Source organism: Prosopis cineraria, unplaced genomic scaffold (assembly GCF_029017545.1).
Source record: "Prosopis cineraria cultivar Desert tree isolate PC_DT_omini unplaced genomic scaffold, ASM2901754v1 PC1, whole genome shotgun sequence".
NCBI lineage: Eukaryota > Viridiplantae > Streptophyta > Magnoliopsida > Fabales > Fabaceae > Prosopis > Prosopis cineraria.
Window position 1 is genome coordinate 34494198 of NW_026555332.1, and position 9891 is coordinate 34504088.

The window sequence follows — 9891 nt, forward strand, 5'->3', positions numbered from 1 at the left end:
TATAACAATATGTAACTTTTTAATTTTATTAAAAAATATATCTCTGTCAATATTTAATTAAGTCATAAAAAGTAAAATTATTCTGCCCAAGTTTAAACCCAATTTGGTTTCGCTTGAAATTTCTTGACCCCAAATAGGCCCAAATGTTAAAAAAAGAAAAAAGAAAAATTACTTTCATAAGTTTGGTTATGAAATTTTTCTGATTTATTTGAGTTGGCCGTCAGTTTTAGCCTAGATTACTATATTTTTCATTACATTATGCATTCATCATACTTTTTTATCATATTGTTGTTATATATCGAACTCTTCAGTTATCTATCAATAATGTACATTTTTAACAACTCATTTTTTTTTTTTTGCCAAATACAAATCATATATATTTTAATACATTATATTGTATCTAGACCACAACCTAGAATAAATTGCAGCAGTCCAACTTTAAAAACATAGAATTCACATGAAAACTAAATAAAAGTCTATATATATAAAACATTACTACAATAATTCCTCAAACTCAGGCGCAGCAATCCTTTGAAAGCAAACAAACAATAGTTGGCCAGGAAGGAACTAATAGGTATTGGTTCTAGGGGATGATCTATATGTGACTGCTTAAGAATAAGGTCGCAATTGAGTTTGTGAATGCAGAAAATGCTTAAAAATTTTGAAAGAGGTACTTTTAATCTGATCTGTCAATGCTGGAATATGATTCAATCAGATAAAATTATATCAAAAAATAAAAGTAGTTGGCCAGGAAGGAAAAGGGTGAGAAAAATAAGTCAGTACTAATGAAAGGGCAATAACAAAAGCCTCATGAGGAATGAGAAATTGCAATGAAAATTAATTTAGGTGGAGGAGATTATGAGGTTTCTCTTGGAGAAAGTGTTCTTGTTATTGTGCATCCACACTTTGAGCACTCTTCTCTTGATTCCAAGTTCTTCACAGAACTGCTGAACCATGGATTCATCCCCCTTCTGCATCCTCCACCCAACCTTCTCTGCAAATCTCAGCATCTTCTCCTTCTGCTCTTCACTGAACTTGGTCCTGAACCTCTTCCTCGTCATCACCCTCTTCTCATCAGACTCACGATCTGAAGAAGCATTTGAGCCGCTTTTATTATTGTAACTTCCCAGACACAAATCATTGATCAACAAGGGTTTCATGACCTGATGATCATCTGCACCATCATGATCTGGAAGCTTCTGTGAATAAAGAAGAAGATGATGAGGATGAGGATGATAATCATAATGTAGAGAAGAAGGGCTATTATCATCAGAATCTTCAGCTTCAAAGTGTTTTCTGTGGAAGTTTCTGTGACACTTGCAAGCTGAGCACTTGAGAGAGTCAGGCGTGCCTTCTTCTCCTTCAGCCATGAACTCGCCACACCCATCTGTTGCATGCCCTCCCATCGAAGCTGCATGGTTCTTTAGGCACTCTTTGTACTTTATTATCGTCTTCTTCTTCTTCTTCTCCTCTGGACCAAGCTCCTCCACGACGCTTGGCCTCTTGTGATGATCGGTAGTATGAACAATTCTGGACTCCATGCTTTCGCTGTGATTCCTTCGTGTACTCTCACAACAGAAAGAACTTGATGACAGCTATCTGGAAGAAAGTGATGATATATATATACTGATTCTGCTTGAGGAATCGAGAGAGACAGAACGATACGAGGTGCTGGTAGTGAATTTTGCAAGTGAAGCAATGAACGGCAACATCGTGTGTAACTGTGTGTGTGTATATAATACTTAGCCCGTGACTAAGAGGGATGAAAGAGAGTAATTAAGGTCTGCAATGGAAAGACTTTAGAGAGGCTATTTTAAAATTAAAACTTTATCGCTTTTATTTCCTCTTGTCTGTTTGTGTGGGGGAGAGAGGGGAGATGATGATGATGACAAGGAGAAAAAATATTTAAATTTTAGTTTTAATCTAAAAAATTAGGTTAAAAATATATTTAAAAAGTATAATTATTTTAAATTTAAATAACAAAGTTGTTATTAAGGTTCACGAAACTTATCATCAATTTTTTTAAAAAAACAAATAAAAGCTATATATATATATATATATATAAGGAGAGAATGTATAGAGAGATACAACTAAAAGTGTTGGTAGGCCTGGGCATGCTTTGCTTAGACTGTGAGACATAAAACTTATTACGCTATAGAAAGTTGTCTCTGGGAAAGTAATTTAAATTAATTGAAGAGAATCAAACAAGAAATAAGGATAAATCAAGTGCGTGTGCGTGTTGTGCGAGAGAGAGAGAGAGGGGGGGGGATATGTGGAATTCCAAACAAGTGCATATGTGCGTACTATAATTTCAAAGGATTGGAGTCCTAGATTGAGTGGTTAGAGCATTTCTCACTCCCAATTAATTGTATAAAAAAGCTAATTAACTTCATGGTTATTAATAAGGAATGATAGATGATATTTTCAAATTTGTAAAAAATTTAATAAAATTAATAATAAGAATGAAATGCGTGCAAAAATTAAAAATTTTGACAACAATTTAATGCATTTAAGAAGGAGTGTAATGTTGAAAATAAAAATTAGCTACAATATTATTTTTCCCTATATTTAAAATCAAATAAAATTTTAAAATTTTGTTATACAATTAGGACATGAATGAATATAACGGTGCAAATGTCATTCTCAAACTCATCCAGAAAGAAACTTATATATTACATGCTATTTTTAAAAACTTAATAGTCAGCTTCAGGCTATTTTAACAAAATAGAAAAAGTTAACCTCTTTCATAAGTTTAATGGGTAACCAATTACTATTGTTGACTTAAATTTAACAAAAGTTCTTGGAATTTTTTTTTTGGGTATTTCATGTTTAGTTACTATTTCTTAAGAAGAAAAGCATGAAACACAAGTAGAGTCGATAATTTGAATAAGCTAAACTTAATTTTATCCTAAATAAGCTTGAACATATTTAAAAAATTTATATAGTTAAACTCAATCCTAATATTTTGAGTTTATTTGGATTGGTCCAAATATACAAGATACTTTTTATTTTTTCCTTTTTTAAGGAAAATTTAATCTTTACATTAAATTTAATTATTTTTATTGTAACAAAAAATATACAATATACTTTTTGGTACACTTAAAAAAAATTGAACACTCAATTTTTTAAGAAAAATTGTGGGTCTTAAATTTAGAATAAAAATTAGAATATATTTTAAAGATTATTTTAAGGTAATTTTTGTAAATAAAAAATGATAGAAAAATATAGCAATATGGATATTTTTTATTTTGTTAAAAAAATATATAACCATGTACTAAAATATGCATATAATATAATATCTTAGTATCACGTACTAAATCTTAAGGGATTACTAAGCATTTAATATATAATATTATATGTAAAAAATTGGATATTTGGGCTAGACTTGGATCCGATTAGGCTTGGTTTGAATTTTTTTAAGACATATTCAAACCAACTCAAATAGGTTTGAGATAAAAAAATATTTTGTTTAAATTCGATCTAGCCCTAAAATTATTCAAGAATTACTTTTGGCACTTAGGTAGAGTTGTGGACACCTCAGGGTTGTGATTAAGTGTAAATATGTGATTAGTGGCGTTTAGGTGTCCAATTCTTTAATATGAAATAATTTAAAAATAAAATTAATGCTATTAGTTAGTTTACTAGATGAGCTTTTTATGAACACCTATATTGCTTTAATTGAACATTAGATGAAGATTTGGGGTGCGTGAAAAATTTAGCTCCTAATTTATCATTGGACGACAATGTGCTATCACGTTCTGTGCAATGAGACATTGGTAATGGCGCATCACTCCATGTCTGTGGTGAATGGCTTGGTACGTGAATATTTGATATTTTTGACCTTATTTACTAATGTTTTCAAATGTATTTGGTATCACATATTTCCATATCTTTTATAACTTAATTTAATATTGCTTTTACTTGATTTAAAGTGTTTACTTTATTAAAATTTGGGATCCCATCTTTGATCCTTTTATGATTTAAATTGAGTTTGATATCTTGGGTTTTTTATAAATTTAAATTACATGATTTTGGACTATTCTATCATAATAGTGTGTATTAAAGTATTAAATTGATGGCTTCAAATATTTTAATTATAGTAGATTTTTAAAAAATTAATCTTTTAGTCCTTTAACTTTTAATTCACTTGTAATTCAATTCATCAATTATAACTCATTGCAATTCAGTTCTCTAATTATGACTCACTACGACTCAGTCCCTAAACTTTTGATTCACTTATAACTCAATCTTATTTTTTAAATTTTTTAAAAAATTATCCTTATCAAATAAGAGGGATAAAAAAAATACTCATGTCTTACTATAAAATACTCTCTTTTTGCTCTTTGATATAAGACATAAGCTAACATTATGAAAAAAAGAGAACTAACAAAAGTTGAGGGAGTAAGTCATAAACAAATCAAAAGTTGAGGGATTGAGTTATAAACAAGTTAAAAGTTGAGAGATTAAGTTACAATTAAGTTAAAAATTGAAGGACTAAAAAATTAATTTTTCTTAGATTTGTTATTTGGTCTTTCCTTTATACTATAGTTAGTTTACTTATCGACTGCAATAAAAGCTTTTTAACTATGGTTTGGTAATTACTGTAGGTTAATTCCATATCACCTGGAGGTTATGGTTATGTATTGGGAAAATAAGGACGTTATTATAGTTAAATGTGACTTTGTCAAGTACATAGAGATGGTAATTACTGTAGGCTAATCCCATATCACCTGGAGCTCAATCATGTATCACACTTGTAATATATGGTATATACAATGCAATAATAGAAACGAGGATTCATTATCACCAAATTAAAGTTGGTACCATTCAAATCTTATCATCTGAAAAGTTTGTTTAAGTAAATTAATATTGAACAACTTTTTTAATTGAAAAAATATTGAACACCTTTTTGTTGTTATACACAAAAATTCATATGAATTGAGTTATAGGAATTCATTAGAGCCAAGACATGCTTTCAAATTTAAAAAATATTTACAGAGATACTTACAATTTATTCATCAACAAGATTCTCACATCAATAATATGATTTAAACCCACAATTTTATTGGTTAAGTCAAATTTTTACAAACAAGACTAAGATTTATTAATATACTAAGCACATTTAAAATAAACAACAATGATGAAGAAAACGTCAAGAAGCGGCTGATTGTCGTCTTCCATATATCATTATGGCGATCTGAAATGATTAAACGTTAAGCACATACTATATGACAACATTATTGATCATGCACTATATATGTAAATATATTATAAAATATCTGCCCATGAGGAATTAATTATTTTTTTGACTATTTTATTCTAGTACATGTTTCTTTAAGAAAATAATAATATGTGGAATAAGTAATCGACAAAATTTTTTTAGGCAAATATTATTAGCTATATGCTACAACTCAGGCTAGTAATAAGTATGTGTACATAACTTCAATCCATATAATTTTTAATAGAATATAATTAATGTAGATTTCATTATGTCAATGTAACTTGAGGCAGAAAGAAGGGCTCTAATTAATATAGGGTTAATGATATTTGGGTACACGCATGCCTTGCTACCCTTAGATAGTTAGACTTGATCATGGAGTTTAATATACCATAAAACTCAAGTTAATTATATATTACATAGCTAGCAATTCCATTTTTTTTATCCCAACCTATTGATATAATTCTTTGAATTAGTAATAAAGCTATAGAATACAAATAAAAAAATATAATCGACATGTCAACAATTCTGTGGACTTACTAATATGTCTTTAATTTATTTTAAAAATTAATTGACGTTGCTTTTTTTTTTTAACCTTGTTACTGACGTTGCTTAGGACTTCTAAAGTTAGGTATAGTTAAAACTTGAAAAAAATGGTAAATACTGTTGTCTTAAATTTTACATCCTTTTGTCTTATTTATAATTGTAAAGTAGAGAAAGAATGATTTTTTAATCCTATATGACAAAAAAGGAGTAATTAAGTTAGGTATAGTTAGGCTTTTTTAAAAAAAAAATTGAGCATCTTCTTATTAAAAATAATTATATTTAAGGCACAGTTGGATACTATCATTTATTTGAATGATGAGAAAAATAGCGAAGAAGGATAGAAAATAAGAAAAGAAAGCCCCTAAAAATTGTAAAAGAAATTATTATTTTTGAAAATTTCTTCTCCTAATTTTCTTTTTTTTTTCTATTTTTTTTCTCAATTTTCCCTTCATTTAAACCAAGCCTCAATGTGGACATCTTTTCTAGCTAAACTTTAAATATTGATTCGTCAAATTATTATGAAAAATTAATCTATTATATTAAAACCAACCTTATTAGCTTTGTGGCCGTTATCTTAATTCGTAGTTATGATAATCATAGATGTGCTTCTGCCTAGAAAAGGGGTCGATTTGGAGTGTCAATTAAATTAATTACTCCCTCTATGTTTTTTAACTGGAAAAATTATATTCAAAGACTACTCAAAAAATATATTCACATATAGGAATTAATAACAAGTCATATTTAATAAACAACTAATTTATATCCCCCATTTTAATAACAATTCATTTTATATTAATTTTTATCTGTGAATAAATATTTTTAGTGATCCTTGAATATAATTCTCTTTTTTTTTTAATTTTGGCAAACAATTGCTCCCTTTAGTTTTAAAATACATCTCATGTAACATTACATAAAATCATTTAAAAGAGCTAATAAACAGGAAAAATAATAATAAAATATTTTTAAATTATATAAATGACATGTTGGTCCCTCAAAATGCCATAATTTTCTTAAAATTTTTAGGAACTTTTCTGTTATTAAAAAATTAATATAAATGATAAAATTGTTCTTAATTCAAATATCAATATAATTGTCATTTATAAGTTTTTTTTTAAGATTCACAACTTTTTTTCTTAAAAGTATAAGAATTCAACAGCAATTCATAAGTTTAAATTAAGTGTAATTTGGTCATTTACATTAATTTTTTAATAACAAAAATTTTTTTAAAGACTTCAAGAAAATTATGACATTTTAAGAGACCAAAATATCATTTATATAATTTTATTATCATTTTTTTAATAAAAATTTTATAAAATGAGGTGAAGGGTCGTACTTTACAAAATTTTCTAATTATAAAACACACACACACACACATATATATATATATAAACAAGAAATGAACCGGAACTAGACAATCATACTAATGCCTTGTACCAAAATTACATTTAAGCTAAGGGAAGGGAAAAGAGGACGAAAACTAACAATGCAAGAAAGAGCTATCTTAACAAGCATATATATCAGCAATTTCATTAGTATTTCTCGAGATTCTATCGTTCCACTGCTATGTACCACCTAATCCTGAGCTTGAATAATTAAAAGTTTTGTCATACTTTTTAATATAAGCCTTTTTTTTTGCCTAAATTAATATAGGCCACTTTAAAAAATGCATGAAGTATACATGTGTGTGTTTTTTTTGTTATGTGTGTGCCTTTTAACGAAAATATTTTTGCTCTGAAAAAGAGAGCCCCACATATCATTCTTAGATTTTCTGATCCCTCATTAGCTAAGCACAATCAATAATTAAAAGTACCAATTCACTGGCGTGCTTTCCTTGTAATCCTACTTAACCCAAGTGATTATATAATGAAGATTAACAATAATACATACACTACAAGAAAAAAAATTGAAATTAGTGATAGATTTATAGTGACAAAAAATATCAATAATCACTCCCTATATCATAGTCATATTAATAATCTATTTTAATTCTCTTTGCTTGTAATAATGTCTCATCTTGAACCTATGACCTTTATTTTTTTTCTCATAGATACCTTTTGTCAATTTTTTTTTTGGCCTAAATACCTTTTGCCAATTGAGTTATAATAACTTTTCAATCTTAATCTGCACAATTTAATTTATATTACATAGTTGAACCCATATATTTAATATATATTATTATTTAAATATGTCAATAAATATATTATTTAATATTAATTAAAATATTTTACATGATAAAAATTTTATTTTTATATTTATATTTACTTAATAAAAGGAAAATTACTTTTCATTTTTTGATAACATTTTATATTATATATTTTATTTATAATAAGAGAAAAAATTATTTGTATAATTATTTACTTTGGTAATTTTGAAGATTTTGTCATGTAAATATCTCTATGCATATTATAATTTTTATTTTTATAAAATATTTAATTTTTTATTAATTTTTATATTAAAAATATGTCACTAATATAAATATTTAGTGACATAATTTAATAACAGGTTTAAATTTGTCAATAAATTGATAAAATTTGATAAAAATGTAACAACATTCTATATCCATCTCTAATTTATGTAAATCAGTAATAGAATTTAGTTTGTCACAAAATTTCCATCACTAGTGTCCATAATTAGTGATGGATTGAAAATCAATTACTAAATATCTGTGACTAATGTTAATTTTTGTAGAAGTGATGATAACCAAATTATAACTTGTATTTTATATGAAAATAAAATGAATAGATTTATTCATATAAAGAATGTAAATTTTTTATAAATTTTATATTTTATAGTAATATATTAGGTTAAACCGCGAGAAAATTTGGGAATAAGTTAATAGTTGTTATGGATAAAATATATAGAGAATGGAAATGAGAAGATGAGAGGAAGGAGAAGGAAGAATAGAGGCAATAGAAATAAAAATAACATCTATTGTATTATCTTTCATATTTGCAATACAAATTACATAAATTATTTATAAGCATGAACATATATCAAGAGATACACAAATAATAATAACAAATAAAGCATAATCAATATTCATAATGGTGGGAGTTTTATAGAAGATGAAAATGAAGAGACAAGAAAGATAGACATCCACATGATTCTTAATATTCATAATAATACTATTTTCTTTTATTGAAACCATCCCCTCACTCTCCATATACTCCCACGAATCCTATATGAGAGAGAGTATTTTTTTTTAAAACATGATATATTTAATAAAGGTAAATGGAGAAATTTTTTAAAACAATAGTAGTAATTGAACTATATTTTCTTCATAAAATAGTTAGAAGTGATTTATATATAAGATTAAAAAGATATATATATATATACATCCATTTTTTCCTAAATATGCATACATGTGCATGAAAAGACACAAGTGTTGAATAGCCCTAGCAGAAATTAATACAAAAAAAAATTAAAAATAATATTTTCAAGGGCTTTAAGCATTAGATTAGTGAATTAATTAATTAATTTACAGCACTGGCTTTATAAAACAAACCTAAGATCACAATTAATAAAAGTTTCCGCATAAGGACAAGCCCAACAACTCAGGCATGCAAAAACACAAACTAATTCTGCTACTTAATTATACATATGTTGCTTCAAAGTAACGATAAGAAAAATAAAGTGATTAGCTTAATTAAGCAATGACTAGGCTCCTCTCCTTGTCACTCCGTCTAATTTCTTAGTATTTCTCTGGAAATTTCTTTTTCTTTTCTTTTTTTTTTAAAAAAAAATCATGTTGCTGGTGTGGTGGTCAAAAAGTCGCCCATCCTTTAAACACATGCGTACTTAAATTGAGGATTGGTACATTGAACCCACATCACACTATTATGAAACCGACTTCATTTCCTTCAAGTCACGTTAATATATATATATATATATATTCAAAAAAAAAATTGAAGAGGGCTAAGCACACGTGTAAGTGCCACAGACAATGAACATCATAAAACTAAGAAACAGCCAATTATAAATCACTGAATATAACCATTTTTCCTCAAATCTTTTGTTTTTATCGTAAATATATTGGTTGGCTTTAGCCTCCACTTGAGTTAATATTTTAAAAAGAACTATTAAAAAAAAATTCACGGAAAGGGCGATTTTTCAAGCCACTATCACAT

The 9891-nt window shown here is 27.0% G+C and overlaps 1 protein-coding gene across 1 annotated transcript; it reads right to left on the reverse strand.

The window, feature by feature from the left end:
* Positions 1-493: 493 nt before the first annotated feature.
* On the reverse strand, positions 494-1669 carry LOC129302889 (zinc-finger homeodomain protein 4-like). The gene has a single exon (XM_054941791.1). The coding sequence runs from the start codon at positions 1539-1541 to the stop codon at positions 843-845; it is 699 nt and encodes a 232-aa protein (XP_054797766.1). The 5' UTR covers positions 1542-1669; the 3' UTR covers positions 494-842.
* Between the last annotated feature and the right edge of the window lie 8222 nt (positions 1670-9891).

Excerpts from the sequence above, each read along its gene's own strand:
- LOC129302889 (XM_054941791.1), bottom strand. The coding sequence starts at position 1,541 with ATGGAGTCCAGAATTGTTCATACTACCGATCATCACAAGAGGCCAAGC.